Source organism: Ctenopharyngodon idella, chromosome 6, assembly GCF_019924925.1.
Source record: "Ctenopharyngodon idella isolate HZGC_01 chromosome 6, HZGC01, whole genome shotgun sequence".
NCBI lineage: Eukaryota > Metazoa > Chordata > Actinopteri > Cypriniformes > Xenocyprididae > Ctenopharyngodon > Ctenopharyngodon idella.
The window spans coordinates 17570994-17596326 of NC_067225.1; the positions used below are offsets into that span (position 1 = coordinate 17570994).

Consider the following 25333-nt stretch of genomic DNA (forward strand, 5'->3'; position numbering starts at 1 on the left):
GGTCTGAGATGTGGCAAACAGTATTGCCATCCAGTCAGCCAATATTGTCTTAAATATCCTGCATAGCACTTCATCATTTATAACATTAGATTTTAACCAAATGTTGATTTTGGTAAAATGTTGCAACAATATGTAAATTTTTGTTGTGAAAAATTACAGTTTTGGACATATAGGGTAATAAAAAATAAATGAAAAAAATCCCTTAAAGTAACTACGAATGAGAATGTAAAGCAAATAACTTTAAAAAAAAAATTCAGTGCGAGGATGCCCCCGCCTCGCGCAATGTTCTCACCTTTTTTCCCCCTTACCTGTTTGCATCCCTGTTTGTGAAATGCAAGAGTTTTACACTTTCTGCGAACGTTAAATACGGAAGGCAGCTCATGCGGAAGCTAGATATTTTACTTCATAACTTGTTAAATATGGATATTTGTTTTACACAAACGCATCGCTTCGATTCAGAAGGCCTTCATTAACACCCCGGAGCCGTGTGGAATACGTTTATGATAGATGGATGTGGATGGAAGCACTTTCTTCAGCTCATACTCATTGATCCCTATCACTACCATTATAAAGCTCGGATGCGTCAGGATATTTATGAATATTTCTGCGATTATGTTTATCAGAAAGAAGAAAGTCATATATACCTAGGATGGCTTGAGGGTGAGTAAAGCTTGGGCTAATTTTCATTTCAAAGTGAACTAATCCTTTAATGCTACCTGATTTGATCAATTTTTTTTTTTTTTTTTTTTTTGAATGAAATGACATTCAGACATTTAAGTATTAGTTTGGAATAGAGAATAGTCTCCCTCAATGACAACCAGTGTGGTAATATTTTTATAAATCAGTGGATAGTTGATGGTGGAGATATCTGCTTCATTTGGTGACGCTATTTACTCGTATTGTGTGCAGCGCCTCCTAGTGGTCTTACATGCTTGGTGCACTGTTTCATGCTTATACCATGTGTTTTCATGTCTCATTCTTGTTCTTCTGTGTGAAATAGCCCAGGCACCATCTACCTGCTAAGAATATCCATCCTTCATATACCTCTCTCCATCTTTTTTTTTTCTCTCACTCTGTCCTCCCTCCACCCCTTCCTACCTCTATCAGATGCTCAAACTGGCTCTGCACCCATGCTCCAGCTTGCAGGCGCCTCCTTCCCTCACCCTGGTGCCCCCTCACACGAAACCAAAAGTAAGTTCTGCTGCTATGTAGCAGATAGAGAGAGCAACAGGGAATCATGACTAAATCATGTTCACTAACCCTCAACCTTTTACCTGGTTTCTTCTTCACCATCACCATGGTTTTGTTCTTATTGGTCTTCACTGAGCTTGTTGATTGATTCACACTGTATTACACTGGTGCAAAGACATATTCTCACTTGCATGACGTGGAGGAGAATCTGATTGCCATGGTCAATTATTACTTATACAGGGGTTTAATGTTAAGCCATTTTTTTTATTTTAATGAGTAATTAATAATTACTCACCCTCATGTCGTTCCACACCCAGACCTTCGTTCACCTTTGGAACCCAAATCAAGATATTTTTGATGAAATCCAAAAGGTTTCTCAACCACCCATAGGCAGCAACTTCATTGCACCTTTCAATTAGGGGTCGACCGATATGTGTTTTTCAGGCCCGATACCGATTATTACAGATGAAGTAGACCGATAACCAATATTTTGAACCGATATACATGTCTGGTGTAAAAATTAAAATTAACATCAAAATTAAGAATAACAAGGACTCTGACAAAAAAAAAAAAATTCTTTAAATGCTTTTAAACATATCTTTAATTCTGAGAACTGTTAATAATAACATTAATAATAATAATCCAATATAAAATAACTCTACATAGCCTTAACTGTGTAAATTAACTGACTCACTCAAACTGTTTGTGAAACTACGTCTCACAGAAAGTTTTAATATAACTGATATGCTCTGGTAATCTGTTTGGATTCAATCTACATGCTATAGTGCATAAATGTTTAATAATTTGATGTTTTAATAATCGCGAAACCAGCGGGAATGTGTAGAATTATGTGCAAAACCCGCAATCCCGTGCCAAAATTCAGGTCCTGATTATATTGAGGTGTCTTGCAACTTCAGTGTAGTGGATTGTGATCAACGTCTGCTGCTGCCTTACAATTGAGAGACAACTGATGTGTGATCACTGAAGCAGCTCAAATTAGCTAGTGCTTGCCTTTTGGTGTGAGAGTGCAAATCTTTCCGTGCCTTCAGCCTTCCACGCTGATTGGAAGGACTCGCGACTCCCAACAAATCAGCTGGGCAGTGGGCGGAGCTTGCTCTAGGCCACAGAGTGGTGCGTTCGGACAGAGGTGGCTGCATCAGAGCTAAATAGCGCATTTCAGAATTAAATTATTTTATCGGCAAATCGGTTTTGAAAATGACAACCATAAAGTAAAGACATCATTAAAATAGTCCATGTGACTACAGTGGTTCAACCTTAATGTTATGAAGGGATGAGAATACTATTTGCACAAAAACAAAACAAAAATAACTTTATTCAACAATTTCTTCTTTTTCCTGTCACTCTCTTACGCTGTTGATGTTGTAGTCACAGTGCAGCGCTTCCGTGTTAACATTAGAACGCCGGCTCAGTATTGGCTGACACTGTTTACGTGGGCAGCATGACGCATGCATGTGCTGCTGATGCAGGTGCCGGCCAATAATGAGCCGGCGTTCTGACGTAGAACCGGAAGCGTATGCAACGTCAACAGCTTAGGAGACTGACAGGGAAGAGAATAAATTGTTAAATAAAGTCGTTATTTTTGTTTTGTTTTTGCGAACAAAAAGTATTCTCGTCGCTTCATAACATTAAGGTTGAACCTCTGTAGTCACATGGACTGCAACGATTTTAACGATGTCTTTGCTCTATTTCTGGACCTCAAAAGGTGCCATGATGTTGCTGCCTATGGGGGGTTCAGAAACCTTACAGATTTTATCAAAAATATCTTAATTTGTGTTCCGAAGATGAACGAAGGTCTTACGGGTTTGGAACAACATGAGGGTGAGTAAATAATGACAGAATTTTCATTTTTGGGTGAACTAACCCTTTAATAGGAAATATATCTATTTATTTTAATTACAAATAATGTTTATATCATTTATTGAATTTGAAATTGAAGTCAATTTTTAAGTCCTCATGATATGCATTGGCATTTGTTTATTTAGATATAATTTCTATTGTAACTAGAAGTTGAGGCAGAACTTATCAAAAGTTTTTTTTTTTTTTTTTTTTTAAATAGTAAATACTTTTCATCAGCATGTGGCCAGTTGCATAAACTGCTTTGACATGTCTTACAAGTTAGTCATCTAATTTTACATACGGAAAAATACATAAAAAGGTAGATTTTCTAATTTGAGTCCGAAGACTGATTACACCTTGGATAATGCTAGTTGGTCAGACTAGTTCTCAACATTGTGGCTGTGTTTATGCAACTGGCCCCTAGTCTTAAGTGTGAAGTAATTTTGCACCACTAGCAGCAAGTCAGTCATTAGGATAAACCTGAAGATAAACATTCTTGTCAACTGTCATTGTTCAGCCAAACGGATAGTTCCACTCCACACTCCTTCCTTTTGTTGAGTTGACTCTTTGTGATGCTCAAACATAATAATGTTTTGGTAGTTTACACTTTTTTGCCAAATTAACCAAATTATATGCAGTGTTGTGAAATAGTTTTACAATTTAAAATAAATATTCTCTATTTATTTTAAAGTATAACTTATTCCTGTGATGGCAATGCTGAATTTTCTTTCACATGATCTTTAGAAATCATTCTAATATGCTGATTTGGTGCTCAAGAAACATTTCTTATCAATATTTTTTGTGGAAACCGTGATTTTATTTTTATTTTACAGACTACAGGGTCTGTGTAGTAGGCTACATACTATAGGGAATGTTAGCAGTCTTACATTAGTTACACCTAACAACCACTTGGGGGCAGCATCATACATATTTAGTATGAGTGGAGAAATTTAGTCTGAATGAAACGGGGAACACTGGCTAACTGTATTAGTGAAAAGTGAATGTATTTGCATTTTGTACTGTATTCATAATCAACTGTATTTATATTATATTATTAACATAATGTTTACAACAAGGCAAAGTGAAGTATTGATTATAAACATGGAAATCGTTCAGTCAGAAACATAAACCAAATACCACCTTAAACAGCTTTATATACTGGTATTTGCACAAGTACATTTTGACATTGTCTGTTGGAGGTGCTTGTGTGTTTTAAAGTACGCTGCAGCTAAATAACCGAATAAAACACTCCGTTTTCTCTAAACATCTAATACAGTTGACTCCGTATAACTGTGAGATAAAATCAGCTGCAAACCAAAACATGTTGTGCAAGAGTGACATTGCGGAGTTTGCCTTTGGCAAAGCTGCGGTTTTACTCCATTGATGAAGTGTTTAAACACTTCCAGTTGTTTACATAACACTGAAAACTTTTGTCATTCCCTGAATTGTTTTGATTTGTCTGTCATTAGACAGGCTTTTATTTAGTTCTAATGTGAATTGTTAACACTTACTTTATTTCTGCATGTGTGTGTGTGTGTGATTTCAGGTTATCCCTCGCTGCGGATAGAGAAGAACGACTTGAGAAGTGTAACTCTGCTTGAGGCTAAGGCAAAGGTCAAAGACATTGCCATCTCCAGAGAGAGAGTCACACTTCGAGATGTCTTACATGAAGGTAATAATTCCACAAGTCATTCTGACCCATAGACGCACATGGAAACCACAGCAAGTAACCACAGTAAATAGTGTGCTTTTAAAAGACTCAATTCTTAGAACTCTGTCCTACTCAGTGCTGTCAAAACGTTTCTTTCTTATAGTAGTTCAACTGAAATTGCATCATGGCAAACAAACACGTCATTTGGCCACTCAGTCTGAGGTTAGACACACTTCCCCCTGCAAAATAATTTTGTTGGATCACACAAGAGCTCTGCTCCGACGGGAAATCTGCACTCAAGCACTAAATTGGAGCCCAAACAGAAAAACTCTCTGCTAGGCCTTGTGCCAGCGCAACTCTGGGCTGCACAGAAGATGTTGACACAAATGTCATTAGTCACTTAAGCTATAAAACATACACAAAACTGTACCTTATTAACTTGCATTCTTGCAAAATCTCAATGCAGTATTTTCCCCTCTATTATAGTAACCTTCTTCCATCGGTTGTGTACGTGTGGCCACAAGCTTGATGAAGCTGATTTGTTATTTATAGGGGGTTATTGTGTTGTGTTTTAAGTGCTGACTTGGCAATGAAACGGAGTTAATCTGATTAAACCAATTTTATTGGACATTTGGGAGGAATGTGAGATTGATCCTTTTTGAAGGGCCATTTGCTTTGTGTGTGTATTATTATTATTATTATTATTATTATTATCCTTTTTGAAGGGCCATTTCCTTTGTGTGTGTATATATATATATATATATATATATATATATGTATATATATATGTATATGTTGTTGTTGATGATGATGATAATAATAATAATAATAATAATAATAATAATAATATTATTATTATTATTATTATTATTATTATTATTATATATATATTTTTTTTTTAATGACCAGTTCCATACTTTTATTTGAATGGCCTAAGTACAAATTTCAAAGTTCTTTTACTCATTAAATATTTTCTGCAATTGCTTTATGTAGTTATACCAAGGCGAAAAAAAAAAAAGAATGCTTGGCCAAAGCATTACAAGTATGTGGCTTCTTCTATACTGAAGTCCCTTTTCTTCAGTGGAACACAAAAAGTGAATTTTTGCAGAATAATCCTGAAATATTTTTAAAAATTGATTGAGGAATGAGGGCTGTTGAGCTTTAAATGACAAAATAAGCACCATAAGCCATTCGATAGCGTTGTATGAGGCACTGACCTAAATTTAAACGGGACATATCATGAAAATCTGATTTTTCCATGTTTAAGTGCTATAATCGGGTCCCCAGTGCATCTACCAACCCAGACAACGTGAAAAAGGACAACCCAGTAACTTTGTTTTAGCAAGTCTTTCTCTGCAAGCATGTCAAAAAATTAGCCGCTCAGATTACACTCTCCTTGTGACGTAGGAAGGGGATCTTATTATAATATTACCTCCCTTTAATCTGCACGTTTCCACCCACGGCAACATCATTTTGTTTTCACAAGCGAAAATGGTGTATCAGTTTTAAGTCCATGGCAAAAGTTTGAGCAAAACATGCTAACTGTTCTGTTGTTGGCTGCACAGATGAGCATGAGCACAGAACACTATTTAGAGTCTCGTTAGCTTGGATAGCCTGCAAGTTGACCCTGGTAAGCTCGATTGCTAAAAAAGGAGTGTTTCTGACCGAGCGATATTTTGGAAAAAATATTAGACCATTCACAGCATTTGATAGCAATCATAAACGTTAGCTTGGTGTGTATGGCTCTGTTTGGCAAACAGGTGTGCTATGTATAGTGGGCGTCCATGCGGGTTTTGTACAAAAGATTAACATGACGGCACATGCTGGTCGATGAGTTGAATCAACTCCACAGCAACTACATAAATTTATCCACAAACCATTCAGAAAAATCCAGTTGCATTCTAAAAGTTGTAACTTCTTCCTGAGTCTCTCCATCAGTGTCCAACTCCGGTTTGACAATCATCATTCTCCAGCTTTGTTGTTGTTGAGCAACCGAAGCATGAGCTGTTAAAGCTCAGTGCTCTTTTGGAAAGCTGGCAATGAGCAGCAGCTCATTTGCATTTAAAGGGACACACAAAAACGGAATGTTTTTGCTCACATAATAAATGATCTGTGGGGTACATAATAGGTACCCTTTAAGTGTTAACTGTTGTTGTCACCTTCATATCACAATAATAAAAACATAGCATGTTTTTTTTTTTTTTTTTAATATAACAGTAGCAGCAACAATATGATAAATAGGCAAAATTAACAAAGTTTTTTTTTTTTTAAATGGTGAACAATTAAATGACAAGAGACTATCAACTTAATAAATATAATCATTAGTTTTGAGCTACAGTTTTAAAAGGTTTAGGTGTTGTTTACTAGTCTCTAGAGAGTAAAGACAAGTACTTCACTGGATTAAAGGGTTAGTTCACCCAAAAATGAAAATTCTGTCATTAATTACTCACCCTCATGTCATTTCACAACTGTAAGTCCTTTACAAATTAACACAAATTAGGATATTTTGGATGAAATCCAAGAGGTATATGGCCCATCCATAGACAGCAATATAATCAACACTTTCAAGGTCCAGAAAGGTACTAAAGACATTGTTAAAACAGTCAATGTGACTACAGTGGTTCAACCTTAATTTTATGAAGCGACGAGAATACTTTTTGTGCGCAAAATCAAAACAAAAATAACGACTTTATTCAACAATCTCTTCTTTTCTATGTCATTCTGATACGTTGTTTACACTGTTTCAAATTATTATGCAAGTGACATATCAGTAGGATTGTGTGAAAACTGAATGGAGATTATTGAACTATCATAAGATTTGCCAGTAATTTACAGCACAAGAGAACTCAGTCAGATAAAAGCTTATTAATGAAAGTTTCTGTCAAAGTTTCTGTCTTCAAACAAGACTGTGACGTCAGCAAGGAGGTGGCGGCTGATGATTTGGGCTGGAATATTGGGAAGTGAGATGGAAGGTCCCTTTAGGGTCTCTGATGGTGTCAAAATGACTTCTGCAAGATATGTGGAGTTTATAATTGCCCATTTTCTGCTATGGTATAAAAAGAAGGATTTCTTGTGAAAATAAAAAGATTTTCATTAAGGACAACGCACTATCCCATGCTGCAAAAAAAAAACACCACAGCAATAAAACTGTTTGAAAATGTATTTCTGCACCCACTGTAAATGTTTCTCTTTGTGAGCTTTTGGTTAGGAGTGGCTGAAATGCAACTTTATGCGCAACTTTATGCACAACTACCAGCCTGCATGGAGAGCTTCTTGAGACTCCAGAGACACCAGCAGCTTTAAATACCTGTTTCCTGCTCAACATTGGCCTTTTTATAGTCCTTTTAAAATTAACTAAAATAATAATATTAATAGTTTTTGACAGAAACTTTCCTTAATAAGCCTTTATCTTTCTGGACTTTGAAAGTGCTGATTATATTGCTGTCTATGGACAAGTCATATACCTCTCGGATTTCATCAAAAATATCTTGATTTGTGTTCTAAAGATGAATGAAGGTCTTACGGGTGTGGAACGACATGAGGGTGAGTAATTAATGACAGAAATTTTAATTTAATCTAATCCTTTAACTATACATTAAAAAGTAACAAACAAAACTTACAAAAATACGTATATTAAAGTCCGTTTTGAATTGCATGTTATTAGTTATTGTTTTTTGTCAAAGTTTACAACAGGTTATGAACATCTGATAAGTGTTAGTTTTGTTTTGTTTTTACTTTATTTTTTATTAAAATGTTCAGTTTTATTTCGGGGAGTACTGTGTCTATAGCAAATGACACAAATTTTTAAACACATTTTCTGTGCTGTAATGTGTATTTTGTCCCATACTCAAACAGTATCATAATCACTAGAGGAGATAAATGAATTTCCATAGAGCTGTAAGTACTTAGTACAAACTAGTTGCTATCATTGCATATCATTGACTCTGTTCTGTGAACTGGATTTACTGTGTTTAAAATTTACCACAAAACATGTCTCCAAAACTTTACATCTTTGGACATTAAGTGCTTAGTTTCTTGGCAGTGTCCTGCATAATGACCATGTTTAGTTCTCCTCCCTCCTTCCTAAAGCGACTGAAAGCTGTAACGGAAACCCACCTGATTGCATAATGTATAATGCAATGTGTTCAATTTGTTTTGGAAGGTTAGATGCAATTTTTGTTAGTTCTGCATTGTAACCAAGAAACAAACCGTCCACGGAACACTTCAATCTGTACTTTTGTGTGTGAAAGTACAAAAATTCTGGAGTGATCAGGAAATGTAATGGTCACCCTCCTTTTTGAGCATAGATGTGAAAATGCACAGTCCAAACTTAAATGGTTGTTATTCATGAACACTTTGGAATACAGACCTAATTCTGTAAAGCAAATGTACTGTTCTCAACATTTTTTATTTTATACAAGATATATATTTTACAAAATAATTTTTACTCTAAAGTTTCTATAAAATCAAAGCCACATGTCTAACAAAGTTGTTCTAAATTCGAAGTTGACTTCACAAAAATTTAAGTCCCTATGAGATTTTGTTTAGGTGTTGTACTTTTGATGCAGTCTCCTGTAACAAATACATTTCTGTCACAACTGCTATTACAAAACAGTTACCATATATGGAACCTTCAGTCTCAGACCTTTCAGATGATATGTTTTGTCAAGATTAGAAAAGATTTTGGCTGCATCCGAACACTTACAAATACTGCCTTTGGAGGACACATTCCACAGTATTTTGCTGTAGATCATTAAACTGTTACTGTTAAGTCTGTACGTTTCGTGAGGTACCTTTGTGTACAAACGCTGCCTGCAGAGTCATTGTCTATAAGGCAGTAAGGCAACAAGTCAGCTGCCTAAGTTTTTGGATGCAGCCTTTGATTAGATAAATTTTATAATATGAAACATGATGTCGCCCACTAGGGGGAGGAGCCCACTAAAAAGTACCCTTTCCATGGAAACGCAATGTCCAATTTCAAAACGGTTTTCACAGGATGAATTTTGAGTGTTTAAACTTTCGATTGATATATATGTGATAGAAAAAGGCAATTTAAAAAATGAGTGCTAAGAATCCAGCTACACCGACAATTAAGGGGTTCAGCTAATCAACACTTGTCGGAGCCGATAGCCTCATGGGCAGCGCTCCGACATGTAGTCTGGTTGCACTTCAGGCGACCCGAGTTCAGTCCCGGTTTGGGTGCCTTTCCCGATCCCTTCTCACTCGCTCTCCCACTTAGGCGACCCGAGTTCAGTCCCGGTTTGGGTGCCTTTCCCGATCCCTTCTCCCTCTCTCTCCCACTTAGGCGACCGGAGTTCAGTCCCAGTTTGGGTGCCTTTCCCGATCCCTTCTCCCTCTCTTTCCCACTTAGGCGTCCCGAGTTCAGTCCCAGTTTGGGTGCCTTTCCCGATCCCTTCTCCCTCTCTCAATAAAGGCAAAAAAAAAAAAAAACTAGCAAAACTTATCTTATCTAAATCTTGTATTTGAACATTTTCAAAATAGCCACTCTATCTAGATTGTAGTATGCACACTTTAAGCTTTTTCAACCATACTGAGTTCTAGTGAATCCTGGCCACTTGTTGGTTTCTTTGAATTGAACCAAATTTGATCGTCCATTTATTTATTTATATTTTATTTAAAATGTATTTTTATAAAGAAAAATATACAGAAGGACAATTTATATTTGATACAAAACTGATTTCAAGTATGAGACTTCTGGTTTTGAAGGTCATGGGTAACATGAATGCACAACATAGCACCTCACTTACCTTTATGTCCCAATGTAGAGACCATTTTTCTTAAAGCTCTTGTATATTGCATTAATTTGTGTTCCTATGTTTATAGAGGACAACTCAAAGGTAATCGCATACAGGGTTAAAGCAGGCTTCTACGTCAGCAAGCTGGCTTAAGATAAGGTGGCATGTTATAACAAGAATGGTGGCAAGATAGAGGAAAAAGATCAGATAAGAGAGAAAAGTTGTAGGCGGTGCGGTGATGGCCCCTAGCATTAGTTTTACTAACCAAAGTCAGCCTACTATGAGTTCCACTTCTCTGCAAGATTAATTGATCTGGTACATTCTCAAGTGTCATCTGAGCTTATGGGAACTGCAGCTATTTCTAAAAGGCTGTAGAACAGCAGTGGAAAGGTGAGAGACTGTCCTGCGCCTGCTGGTGAATCCATGTTTTTATTCTCTGAGGTCATCAAGGATACCTGTTCAGGCCTGCTCAGCTTTTCACCATGCAAAAATTGGCATGTTGTTTAATCTCAAAAATGCATTGAAATTAGAACTAATATTTTATTAAAACGTTTCAGTATTTGAAAAATGTTGTACGGAAACTTGAACATTTCTGAATGATAATGCAATCCTCTAATCCTACCACTGTTCAGTCAGAGTTGTGAATTAATTCATTGAATCAGATTGTTTGAACTAATTCACAGAAATTAATCCAATTCACCTAGTTTTTGCCACTGAAATTTATATCAGAGATGCTATTAAACATGATTATTCATGATATTCACTAATAAAAATTAGTCTTAACAGTCTGTGTACATGCCAAATAAATACTTGCGTTAACATGTTGCTTCAGTAAATCATTGCAAATATATAATGAAATATAGCTGCGAGCAGTAATAACGGGGCCACACCCTTCCAAGGGTTCAATGAGTTCGAAAAGTAGCTAAAAATACTTTTTTAAAGTTTTGAAATGTTCTATAGTTTTCATGAAGGATGGTATGTTGTACTACAAAACCCTTTCAGATTTTTGAGAGTCAGGAAGGTCATAGTTACCCATCCTAAGATGTTGATATCTGTATTCTTTAAAATATGTTTTGACAGAACATAGGTAAAATGGTTCCGGTAAAAATGGTTCAGATGTTGTCAACCACAGGATTTAAACTTTTTTTTTTTTTTTTTTTTTTTGTGGAAATTCTGTAGGTAAACATTGTCACAGAGATGACGGACTCAAGATACTTTTAAATGACAGAAAACAACAGTTTCAATAGTCAGCTCTTGAATGAACTTGGCATATCAGTAACAATTTGGACACTGTACCATATGGGATTCAAACCCCCAACTTTCTGGTCAAGTATTCATTGCTTATCAAAACTCGCCACTCAGAAGACATGTTCACCCGGCTGCCAAGGTTCAGTAGTTCAATTGAGAATGAACTCAAAATTAAGATTTTGTATAAAAATACACCGCGTTATATTTAATAAATTCAGATTAGATCATACTCAGAAAGACACAATGTCTAGAACAGAAGCAACTTTTGCAATATTTCTGGCTACAGTACCTCTTGCGGTCTGGGCATGTTCCACACACGAGGCAAACCCACAACCTGAAAGGTTTGAGGCTTCTTGCTTATAGTGGTGAGCCACAGAGGACACATGTTTGTTATATGACTGAAGAGAGTTTTCAAGGCAAGAATGAGCATTAGTATAGTAATTAGTAAATACATTAGTTAGCATGTTAACTGGTTAGCATGCTAAGCTAACTTAACCACTAATATAGCTTATGGTCACATTAGAAAGAATAGACAAATTTTTGCATGATAACCAATTAGCATGCTAAGCTAACTAGCATAAGATAACAAACACAGGCACGATCAAATTCGGAGAGGTATTTCTCAGGAACGGTAGTGAATTAAAAATCTGTTTCATTTTTAGGCAGCTAGGTCCAAAGATCATCTAATCAGACTTTGGACAAAATTTGACAAAATTTGAAGGAGTAGTGAAAAAAACGGAATACTGTACTTTTAAAATGGCCACTACTGTAATGGGCGGAGTCTTAATGTAAGATGTTGAATGTGATCAACATGATGAGAGGGATCAGGTGTACTAAGTTTCATTTTTCTAGAATAAATTATTCAAAAGTTACAACCATGTGAAAAGTGTATTTTTGAACTGGTGGTCATGCTATAGAGTTGGTCCTAGATACCCCAAAGTTTGCCCAAATTGCTATTCATTACCATCACTACAAGTGTGCCAAGTTTCATCATTTTCCTACTTATGGTTCATAGGGCTGCCATAGACTCCCATTGGGGAAGAATAATAAAGATTAAGAATACTATCGACCAGCCTTATGTGAGACACTTATATTTTAATGTGTGTATATTTCTATAAAGATACAGGGATTTCATAATGTCAGCTGATTTTATAAAGTGACTTTATTTTGATCCTCAGGGACCTTTGGCCGCATATTTCATGGAGTCTTGCTTGACGAGAAGGACCCAAGCAAAGAGAAACAAGTCTTTGTGAAAGCAGTGAAAGGTACATCCTCTGTTTAATTCTCATTTTATACCTCCCTTGAGTCAAATATTCTAAAATGAACCTTTTAAAATAACATTCCCAACATGATTAAAAAAAAAAAAAAAAAAAAACTTTAATCATATGAGGGATAGTTTGTGGTAATGCAATTCTTTATTAATAAAAGTTCTAAAATTCATAATACATGGAATGATACTGAGGTTTTTTAAAATGTTGATGCTGTGGTCATGACAGCAGTTCCTGTAGAAAATGCAAATGCCATGAGAAAATTTAGCTCTTTCTATCACACTGGTCACCCCTTCATTTTCCCTTGCCCTGCTTACCCAGCACAGGACTGGTGCCAACCACTAGACAATGCCATTATACCAGCTTCTGCTGTGCCAAGTGGTTCGGTTTCCCCCCCGGCCCTCGCCCAAGGGACAGGAAACAATACACTTTACCCATACTCTCCAAGCATCCGTCAAAAGCTGTGCTCCAAGATAAAGCCAGACCTCTGTGAACTCATTTTCAATGTGTTCACTCAGCCAGCAATCTGAGACTGGCTGAAAGGAATTAGACTGCTTTTAGAGTAATCGGACTTTCTCAAGTACAAGGTGAAGGCTTGTTTGGGACCAACATGCACCTTTTATTAACAAGGACTTCCCTAAGAGGGCAAAACAATGTCTTGATTTTATGTCTCTTTAAACCCCCAAAAATTCTGTCTTGTGCTCACCCTCATTTCATTCCGAATCTGTGTGACTTACTTTCTTCTGTAGAACACAAAAGGTGAATCTAAGAATATCCTGGCCACATTTTTCATTATAATGAATGTGAATGAGTACTGGGGCTGTCAAGATCTAAAAATGATGACAAAGCACCTAAATGCATCAAAAAGGTAGTCCATATGCTATATACCAGCTCTTCCAAAGCCGTAAGTTAGCTTTGTGTGACCAAAATCTGACACTTTCTTTTGTGTTCAATGGAAAAAATGTGATGTAAGTGTAAGTAATGACACAATCCTTTTAATTTGACACTAAATTTGACAAAATGTTCTTGTAATGCCTCTAGCCTTTGGTGCTACTTGGCTTTTTTCAGATGTTTGAGGGTTCACCTAACATTTTGATTGGTATAATGAGAAGGCTTTGACAGTTGTTTTTGGTAGGTTTGCATCACGTTCGGGTTGTCCAGGGTTGCGTCACAAATCGCTTGACTCTTTGTTCTATTTGACTGTGCAGATCACGCCTCAGAGGTACAGGTGACCATGATGCTTACAGAAAGCTGTAAACTACGGGGTCTTCACCACAGGTGAGCCACAGATACCTCATACGCTGCTTTCTGGATGCTTGAAGAACTTGCCCTATTTGACACGTTATTGGCAAAATCTCTTCTTTTAGTCACGAATAATGAGTTTTGTACAGAATCATTTGTATTGTATTTAATGTATACATGCTTATGTTTATTTTTGTAATTCTGATGCTAGTGGTGCAAACTTCACCTTTTAAACAAATTCTTTCATATATGAAGAAAGCTTGCCATAGCCATGTTGTGAATCAGAGGGACCTTATGCAGGGTTCACTGCTCCCTACACACTGAACAGGAATTTCTGTAGTTCACTCCACTTAACAAAAAACATGCACATAACAAAAACTTAACAATGTTACCAAACACACAAGCAGATTAGAGGTTTTGAGAGTGATGACACATGCTTATGTATATGAATATAAATTACCATACTTTCATAATGGATAAATTACTCTGTCCTCAATAGAGCATGTTGTGTAATGTTTGAGTGTTGTGACGGTGATATGATGACCACAGTCGCAGCTATGACAGTTCTGGCTACTAATCTACACACTTCCTTCACTGCTGTGTGAATTGCTGTCTTCCTCTACATCATTTCTTCATTAGTGCATTCTTGTTTACCACGTTTCCTTCATAGAAATGAATGTGGTTTTAGATGTTCTGCATTTCTGACTATTCTTATAAATCACTTTCTGCCTGTAAAGCAAGGTTGTCATCACCAACTTAAACAAATCAGAGATTCAATGTCATGAACTTCACAAATCCAGTGACTAGTTTTTTGCTGGTGCTGGCTATGTGACACAAGATCTGAGCAAAATCCTGAAAGTTCTCAGTAGTAGTGATTGGATATATATCCAATATCTTAATCTTAAAGCAAACCTAAATCTTGTTGTTGTTGTTAAATGTAATCTTTGCCAAATGTTAAACTGATAATTTATTTTTATTGTACATTATAATGTTGTGATGGCTATGTTCACTTGTGGCATTCAAAATGACTTAAGTCTTATATTTTTAATTTATTTAGAACTAAATAGTATAGAAATTTCAGACATTTATTGGCTATTGCTTATTTATTGGTTAAAACTATGGAAACTTAAAAAATAAACTAAAAATGGTCATATTGAAAAAATGAAATAAATGTACTGTTGAAATTCTCTACAATGACATTAAAAAATAAATACTGATTTTGTAGTTCTGGTTCTCATCTATCAGCATCTTTTAGTATAACTTCACATAATATTAAATATCACTTCATCTTCATTCAGAATCTTTTTCCTGATATTAATATAGTGGCAGTACATCAACACTGAGGTCGAACATTCTGTTTAGATTTTTCTGTTTCCCGCTTGGTTGCCTTTTGGGATGGGCTCAGACCCATATCCTGTCCTGAGCGCTCCGAGCTTTGCAGTCACGCAGACCCATGTCTGGGGTTAAACGGTCAGCGCAGCTCATGACTTGAATTTTTCCTTGTCAGAAATGAATCACTGATTGAATTAGTCTTATGCGGACCAAGTATAGATAGCACGTCACTTCCTGTCTTGTCTGTGTTTAAAAATGTGGCCTTCTCTTGCCATTTGTCCTTTTACCTACACCAACAAACTTTAACACATTTTTTTCTTGGTCTGTTCACTCTTAGGAACCTGTTACCCATCAGCCATGTGTGTATAGAAGATGGTGAGAAGCCCATGGTCCTTTTGCCTTATATGAACTGGGGAAATCTTAAGCTTTTCTTGCGCCAGTGTAAGCTTGCTGAGGCCAACAACCCACAGGTGAGACTACTGTGTGTGTGTGTGTGTGTGTGTGTGTGTGTGTGTGTGTGTGTGTACATATATATATGTGTATATGTATATATATGTATATGTGTGTGTATGTATGTATGTATGTATGTATGTGTATATATACACTATACATACATACGTACATACATACATTATAGTCAACTAAACATTAGTGGACTAAAAGAGGCTTTGTCGACAAAGATTTTATTAGTAGCTTAGTCGCAGAAAGAAAAAAAAGCTCCACAGGAAGTGGGGAAGTCACGCAGTCAGTAAGGAACAGATTGTTAATGGCGGGTCCTTGTGTATATTATAGTATGTCGGGCAAACATTCGCCTATCATCCATTGACCTCAAAATATGGCTTATTTGAAACATGTAAATAGCAGCAACTCTACATGGCAGCTCACAATAACAATAAAATGATGGATGTGCTTTCTGCTGTCTCGGTCTTCCTGAACAGCTGGACGTCACATAAATGAACCGAAACTCAGCGTATAGGCTACTTGCCTCACAGGCATCAAAAATATATTTTTATATCTAAAGCTTGAAACGTCTACTTTTAAACAAACCAATTCGAATCGAAAACAAATACTCTCTGATTATGTAAACCATATGAAAGTTGCATTTCTCTCTGTTGGCGTGTTACTGAGGAGACTTCATCTTTGCAGCCGACACTGACTCAGAAAACAGTTTATTAATAAACAATTAAAATGTTATTTTATAATAATAAACTTCTGTACACTTTTTTTTCGGACACATTCATAATCATTACTTTTGCCCTAATAGCCTATATATTAGGGCTGTCCCCGACTAAAGATTTTTCTAGATCTGTGTGTGTCTATGTATATGTATATATGTGTGTGTGTGTGTGTGTATATATATATATATATATATATATATATATATATATATATATATATATATATATATATATATATATACACACATACATATATATATATATATATATATATATATATATATATATACACACATACATATATATATATATATATATATATATATATATATACACACATACATATATATATATATATATATATATATATATATATATATATATATATATATATATATATATATATACATATAATATATATATATATCAAAATGTATTTTCCCATTTACACATTTAATTGAAAATATGAATTTTGTTTTAGATAATAAATCAAATCAAAAAGAAGTTTGATATTGTTATGTGATTATACTCTATCCACTGCTTCACTACTCTGACATTAGTTGAGAAAGCAAGCACACTCACTTTACAGGTTAGCTTATGCAACATTTAAACTGCATCCACATTTACTCAAAGAGTGGTTTTTGACCTGTGTGTATTTAGCTAACAAGTAGTGCAATGACACTCCTCCTGCTGTTGGCCATAAATCAGTCTGAGGCAGGTGTTTATATTAGAGACCCTCCAGCAGAACACCTGGAGTGTTCAGATTATCCTGATTTAATTGCTTTCTTCAGAACAATGAATTCATTGTGCAGATCCTCTGTCAACATCGAGTGAACCTTCTACGATAGGTGCTTTACAGTAGCGTGCTGTGCACAATCGAGCCTTTGTTATGTTTACCCTGGGCAGTTTTTTATTCGGCTGCCACTGAACCCTTTTCAAAGACAAGATTACATAAATTCAATCAGTCAGACAGATGTATTCTTAAAATTGTTAAATGGGTTCTTCAGGCTGTCAGTTTTGCTACTTCAGGACCAAGCTTGTTGTGGCAGTGTAAAAACATAAATCATGTAAACTATCCATGCTTAAGATAATACCCTGCATTTTGGCATTGCAAGTGGGTTATTTCTTTTCAAATTTACTGCCAAAATTTTCACACTTCACCTGAACTAAATTTTAGATGCATGTCTGTTTGCCGCCTTCTAGGGGTGTGCAAAACTACATACTTTTAAAATGGCTCATTCTGAATGAGTAGTCAGGGTCAAGGAAGCACTGTGTAATTAGGCTGGTTTAGGGGCTTCTGCCCTGTCCAAAATATTCTGATCAAACAGCTGGATGGAGCCAGACTAAATGCAACGATCTTGAAACCCGTTTTTAAAAAGGGAGGCACAACATAGAGACTAAAGATGATTGTCTGACCAACATAGAGCAACATTTTAAATATTAATGCATAAATAAATTGTACACAGCAGTTCAAAAATTTGGGGTCAGTATTTTTCTAAAAAGAAATTAATACTTTTATTCAGGATGCATTAAATATATACTGACAGTAAGGCTTTTCTATTGTTACAAAAAAAAAAAAAAAAAAAAAGAAATTCAAATAAATACTGTTCTTTTGAACTTCATATTTATCAAAGAATCCTGGAAAAAAAAAATCAGTTTTCACAAAAATATTAAGCAAACTGTTTTCAACATTGATGATGATTAAAAAATGTTTCTTCATCACCAAATCATTATATTAGAATAGCTTATTTAATATATGCCACTGAAGACTGGAAAATTCAGCTGAGCCATCACAGGAATAAATTACATTGTAAAATATATTAAAATAAAAAAACAGTATTTTCGATCAAATATATCAGTTTCAACACAAAATATCAGTTTATTATTATTGACCAACATTTTAATCTGTTCATTGGCAAATGGGACTAATTTAGAGACGTGACTTCTCAAAGACGGGTTTAGCATGTTGGCAGTCCATACAGTTGCTGTTAGACTTTTGGCATGCTAAAGCACGCCCTCTCGGAGAAGATATGTCTCGAAATTGATCCCCTTTAAGACACTCCAGCTAAAAAGAACAAAGAAGTTTAGATTTACTAGTCACTCTCATTGACCCATCCCTATGTTCTACACGTACTCCATTCTCTCTTGAGTAAACATTTCAGTCTAAATCACTCTAACCAAATTCACACTGAACAAACAGGAATGAGCATGCACCTTCGAACTCGTCTGACACCTGAGTTTGTCATACATTGCAATTATTTTGTTCTAAAGCCCTGTGTATAGTTCTTCTGGAGAAAAAAAAAAAGAGGCACTTATTTAGAGAGGATTGTTATGACCCTGCCAGTTAGCACCCAGGGCTTCTTGTTGTGTCTATGGAAAGATTATACAAGGGTGCCTGACATTGAGCCACTCCCTCTAAAGAGTTAAAGCGTTAGTGTTTGGTGCAAAAGATGTTTATGTTTAGTGAGGTAACTGTCATTAGTTAGACGTCAGACGTCAAACTCTTCCTACCAACTGAGATTCAACAGAGGAACTTGTTGCTCCATCAAGTCTGGTTTCCTAAGAGGTGAAACTTAACCACAAGTGTCTGCGTACCCACTTGTCATGTGTTCCCACTTTTTGCGTCTATCAGTTTCTCTTGCTAGATCTAAGATTTAAAAAAAAAAAAAAAAAAAAAAAATTCTCACACTTCCAGTGACCTTTAAAATGTCTGTCTTGATCACTATAACCATTTTGTCCACCCTCTCTTGTTACACATACAGGCAATCTCTCAGCAAGACTTGGTCCACATGGCAATACAGATTTCATGTGGAATGAGCTACCTGGCACGGAGAGAGGTCATTCACAAAGACCTGGCTGCCAGAAACTGTGTGTAAGTGCCATTTGACCTCATGTTCTCACACTATTTGCCATCTTACACCTTCTGCTGTCTACGCAGGAGTATACAGTTGCACCAAGTGTTACATTATGGTATTGGTTATTCAAAAAGATAATGTACATTGCAATTATTGTGACAATGACCGGTTGGCTGGTTTTTGTACATTTTACATATACAATCATCAATTAAGGGTGATATTTAACCTATTGAATCCCCTCCCGTTCAATGCTAACAATAATGTTGCCATATGAAATTAGTTTTTATATTTTATTTTATTTATTTTTTTTTTTTTTTTACAAATGTTTCTTTATTCAGGACACACTTTCAGTTAATGTTCTAGTATTTATTTACATTTTTACCATCAGTTTGTATTAACATCAATGCAGTTTTGTTTAGATGTCTTATGTCTCTGGTATTATTATTTTTATTTTTTAATTTTTTTTAATTTGTAGAATTGATAACAGCATGCAAGTGAAGATCACAGATAATGCACTGGCTCGTGATCTCTTCCCCATGGATTATCACTGCCTCGGGGACAATGAGAACCGACCCGTTCGCTGGATGGCTTTGGAGAGTTTGCTCAACAATGACTTTTCTAGTGCCAGTGATGTGGTAAGAGTTGCTGCTCCTTTTTGTCTTTTTCTGCAACAGACTGTAACATACACTCACATAATATTTTGTTTCATACAAGCAGCAGGCGGTTTCTAGTGTATTGTTTTTCTCTTCCTATGGATGTTTTGCCTGTAAAACAATTTTGTATCCTGTTTCACATACAATAGTCATTTGCTGCTTTAGCATGTTCAGAAATTAATTTATGGAACCGGTAAAACTGAGTACCTGCACACTCATGCATGGACTCTCAGATTGTGTCCCAAATCCTGGTAATTTAAAATTGCATAACTTCTTTGACGTCATACTATCTGCTCCATCATGCTTTGTTACTGCTGACAATTACAGTAATCATGCTTCAGATGTCCATGAACATGCTGAGGCCTGTGTCATTGTCTACATGCAGGATTACAGCAGTTAACATGCTTTTGAATTTCCCTAATATGTTTATATTCATGATAATAGTTCTGTAATAGGTGTACAATCACATTTCAGAAAATGTTGCAAGTCTACACATGTGTGTAGCACTGGTTAAAAGGATGGATCACCCAAAAATGAAATGTCATTTACTGACCCTCATGTTGTTCAAAACTCATGACTTTTATTCATCTACGAAACACAAATGTTTTTAATGAAACCTGAAAGATTTCTGACCCACCATTGAATGTCTTATCCACCAAAACTTTGATGCTTCACTTCATAAAGAAATCCATAAAGAAACAGATTTAATTTAGGCTTTTATTCACATATAAACATTGATCAACTCACATACTCTACGTAGAGCACATCAAATATGATAAAGGACATTCAAATTTGTTTGCTTGATGCGCGATAACCAATGAGGTTTGTACTTGCATGTCATGCAAGAGCTTTGAGCTTCCGAAAGAACCAATGAGGTTTGTTGTTGTGCATAAAGCAAGTATGGATTAAACCACTTGATTATTGGTGTTAAAGTTTAGGTGGATTGGGCTTTCTATGGAGGGACAGAAGTCTTTCAGATTTCATTAAAAATATCTTAATTTGTGTTTTCAAGATTAGCAAAAGTCTTCTGGTTTTGGAACGACATGAGTGACTAAATGATGACAGAATTTTAATTTTTGGGTCAACTATTCTTTTAAGCAAACTTGAGCTTAGGAAATTGCAAAGAAAACCGGTAACACTTTATTTTAGGGTTTTTTAACTAGTTGCTTATTAGCATGCATATTACTAGGATATTGGCTGTTTATTAGTAATTATTAAGCACATATTAATGTCTTATTCTGCATGACCTTATTCTACATTCTTAATCCTACCCAATACCTAAACTTAACAACTACCGTACTAACTATTAATAAGCAGTAAATTAGGAGTTTATTGAGGGAAAAGTTGTAGTTAATAGTGAATACATGTTCCCTATACTAAAGTGTTACCAGAAAACCTCTGTCACACAAATGTGTGTGTTTGTCTGGAAAGGTGTGTTTTTGTGGCAACACTCTACATTCCCGTTGTCTCACTCAAAATGCCAAGGAAACAACCCACCCTAGACAGCCAGGAAGCAGTGAACGCCGCCTGGCCGCCTCATAAATGACACACTGGGCCAAAATCTGTCAGCGATCTGACCTCTGCATCCCTTCCGACTAGCAGAACAATAGTGGCTGGTGCTGCCCTCATGCCAGGAACAATTATTAAGGTTCTGTTTATCATAATACAATAGGAGCTGGTGATGAGTATGGCAGGTATGGAAATTTACTCTTGTTTACTGGGAGACGCTGGAAATTCATTTACCGCAAGGAGCTGTAGTGCAGGATACCACCCACCCATTGAGACATAAGACAAAATGCCAGATCACCAGTGGATGTTAACTTTGATCTGTGTCCAGTTCCCCTTTCATAGCCTTTTAACAAACACATCAGTGCAGGAGACATTATATGTAAAGAAGCCTGTCTGTTTTAAAATGTCAAGAAAGAAAAGATGGTCAGGATTGTCTTTTAATGAATGGGGAGGATTCATTTCAAGTGTGTTCTACAGTCAAGTGTGTGTTGCCCTCAAGTGCAAACATGATTTTACAATTTGGCGTTTTCTAACACGTCTTCCTGCAGGGCAGATGCATAAAGAATGGTTAATAAAGTCACCTTACCGCACTGAATGTAATACAGCTTTTTATAGTCATGTTATTTTTTTTATATCCAAAATTGACTGGCGTCTAACTAACTTGATTTACTTGAACTTTTTATAACGAGCTGTAATTACATTAATTTGCACATCAGTATGTTTCACAGTTAATAATGTAGAACAAACATCTTGATGCATGACTGCTTATTTAATTGATTTAAAGCCTTTTAAATGTGAACAAGCTGTGATTGTGTCCAAAATCAATGGAATAAATCCAGATTTCCTTCTTTTGTGTTACTGGAATGCTTTGTTTCCATAATGTTGCTGATGTCCCTAAAATGCCCTAAAGGGGACCTCATAACTCAAACAGATCCAGATAGGGGAGCATTTTTCTGAAACGGTCTCTCATTCAAATGTTTTCCTACAGTTAAAAAATTGTTATGATTCACTTTATAAAAAAAATCTTTTAAGAAATGTGCATATGTGTGTGTGTGTGTGTATATATATATATATATATATGTATATATATATATATATGTATATATATATAAAATATACACATACATACATACATACATACATACATACATACATACACTATATTGCTGAAAGTTTTGGGACGCCTTGCTTTACGTGCACATGAACTTTAATGACATCCCATTCTTAATCCGTAGGGTTTAATATGGAGTTGACCCACCCTTTGCAGCTATAACAGCCTCAACTCTTGTGGGAAGGCTTTCCACAAGGTTTAGGAGTGCGTTTATGGGAATTTTTGACCATTCTTCTAGAAGCGCATTTGTGAGGTCAGGCACTGATGTTGGACGAGAAGGCCTGGCTCGCAGTCTCCGCTCTAATTCATCCCAAAGGTGTTCTATCGGGTTGAGGTCAGGACTCTGTGCAGGCCAGTCAAGTTCCTCCACACCAAACTCGCTCATCCATGTCTTTATGGACCTTGCTTTGTGCACTGGTGCGCAGTCATGTTGGAACAGGAAGGGGCCATCCCCAAACTATTCCCACAAAGTTGGGAGCATGAAATTATCCAAAATGTCTTGGTATGCTGAAGCATTAAGTGTTCATTTCACTGGAACTAAGGGGCCAAGCCCAACACCTGAAAAACAACCCCACACCATAATCCCCCCTCCACCAAACATTACACTTGACACAATGCAGTCAGGCAAGTACCGTTCTCCCGGCAACCGCCAAACCCAGACTCAACACCACTGCATCCGACGCTGTGCATTGCACTTGGTGATGTAAGGCTTGGATGCAGCTGCTCGGCCATGGAAACCCATTCCAAGAAGCTCTCTACGCACTGTTCTTGAGCTAATCTGAAGGCCACATGAAGTTTGGAGGTCTGTAGTTATTGACTCTGCAGAAAGTTGCCGATTTCTGCGCACTGTGCGCCTCAGCATGCGCTGACCCCGCTCTGTGATTTTTACGTGGCCTACCACTTCGTGGCTGAGTTGCTGTTGTTCCCAATTGCTTCCACTTTGTTATGCTACCACTAACAGTTGACCGTGGAATATTTAGTAGTGAGGATTTCACAAAAGGACTTATTGCACAGGTGGCAACCTATCATGGTACCACGCTTGAATTCACTGAGCTCCTGAGAGCGACCCATTCTTTCACAAATGTTTGCAGAAGCAGTCTGCATGCCTAGGTGCTTGATTTTATACACCTGTGGCCATGGAAGTGATTGGAACACCTGAATGCAATGATTTGGAGGGGTGTCCAAATACTTTTGGCAATAGTGTGTGTGTGTGTGTGTGTGTGTGTGTGTGTGTATATATGTGTGTGTGTGTGTGTGTGTGTGTATATATTAGGGCTGTCAGTAGATTCAAATTTTCAATTGCGATTAATCGCACACTTGTCGTGAAATTAAGCATACACCATTTATCTTGTTTAACATGTCCATTTTGCTCTCATTGCCTATTTCCAGCAAAGTAAACCATCAGATTGAAGTGTGATTCTCACAAAACTGTATTTTTTTTAAAGCTTTTTTTCAAGGTAAATTTAGGTGTCTTTCCAAAAACGTACACTTGCAGACTCCAAAATGACACCAAATAACCAAATGATGAGTCCATATAATTCATACATTTATGTACACCAAAGCACCCATAAAAAACTCACAGCAAAAAACGTTTCAGAATTCATTGTTTAGTATGTGCAACAGCAAAGAGCTTGTTTACATTTTAGACAAGTCAAGTTGCGATACTGAACAGGACCACATGGAGATGCCAAAAAAACCTAAACCAACCGCCTTGACCTGCATATATACTAAAGTACACAACAACATACACAGGACAAATCCAAACATTATCCTGAATGTGTGTGAAAACAACGTGAATGTACTGAAATGTGTCTGTGCATAAATACAATGTGCGATCAGTGCGTCACGAGCACTCATACATGATTTGTTTGCGCATCAATATAACGGACTCACGCGTGCTTAACGTACGACTCCTGTACATCACCGCAATCGTCTTTACTTTGATTTGCAATCCTCATCCATCAACTTTACTAGCGAAACGCTTTATCCAGCCGAGAAATCATCTGGCCATACAGCAGTGGGATGTTTCTACGTTCCGTTCAGACAGACAGGAACAGCGCGATGCGGGAGGGCTCGCGCTCTTCACATACAATGACACAATATGACAGAGAGTTTGTGTTTTAGGGCAAAACAGACACTGGAATGAATAACTCTCTGTTCTCTCTGCCATCTCTGATGTAATCAGCATGGACTTTTAAGATAATCTAACTGCGTGACGTAAAATTACGTTAATGACGCAATTTCAGCTTCAGTAATGTATTGCGTTAAATTGCCGGGTTGGAATCTAGTACCGGGTTGGACCCGCTTTTGTCTTCAGAGCTGCCTTAATTCTTTGTGGCGTAGATTTAACAAGGTGCTGGAAGCATTCCTCATAGATTTTGGTCCATATTGACATGATAGCATCATGCATCATGTCAGCTGCACATCCATGATGCTAATCTCTTGTTCCACCACATTCCAGAGGTGCTCACTTGGATTGAGA

The 25333-nt window shown here is 36.5% G+C and overlaps 1 protein-coding gene across 2 annotated transcripts in view; it reads left to right on the forward strand.

Annotated features, from left to right (window-relative positions):
• The window catches only part of ryk (receptor like tyrosine kinase), a 65002-nt gene that overhangs the window by 36339 nt on the left and 3330 nt on the right, over positions 1-25333 (forward strand). The window contains exons 8-14 of one of the 2 annotated variants that reach the window (XM_051897091.1): positions 1108-1191; positions 4595-4720; positions 12882-12968; positions 14180-14249; positions 15883-16015; positions 19486-19595; positions 20054-20213. In XM_051897091.1, the coding sequence (XP_051753051.1) occupies positions 1108-1191; positions 4595-4720; positions 12882-12968; positions 14180-14249; positions 15883-16015; positions 19486-19595; positions 20054-20213 (770 nt within the window). The remainder of the gene's footprint in view (positions 1-1107; positions 1192-4594; positions 4721-12881; positions 12969-14179; positions 14250-15882; positions 16016-19485; positions 19596-20053; positions 20214-25333) is intronic. The other variant, XM_051897092.1, reaches the window with a different exon arrangement.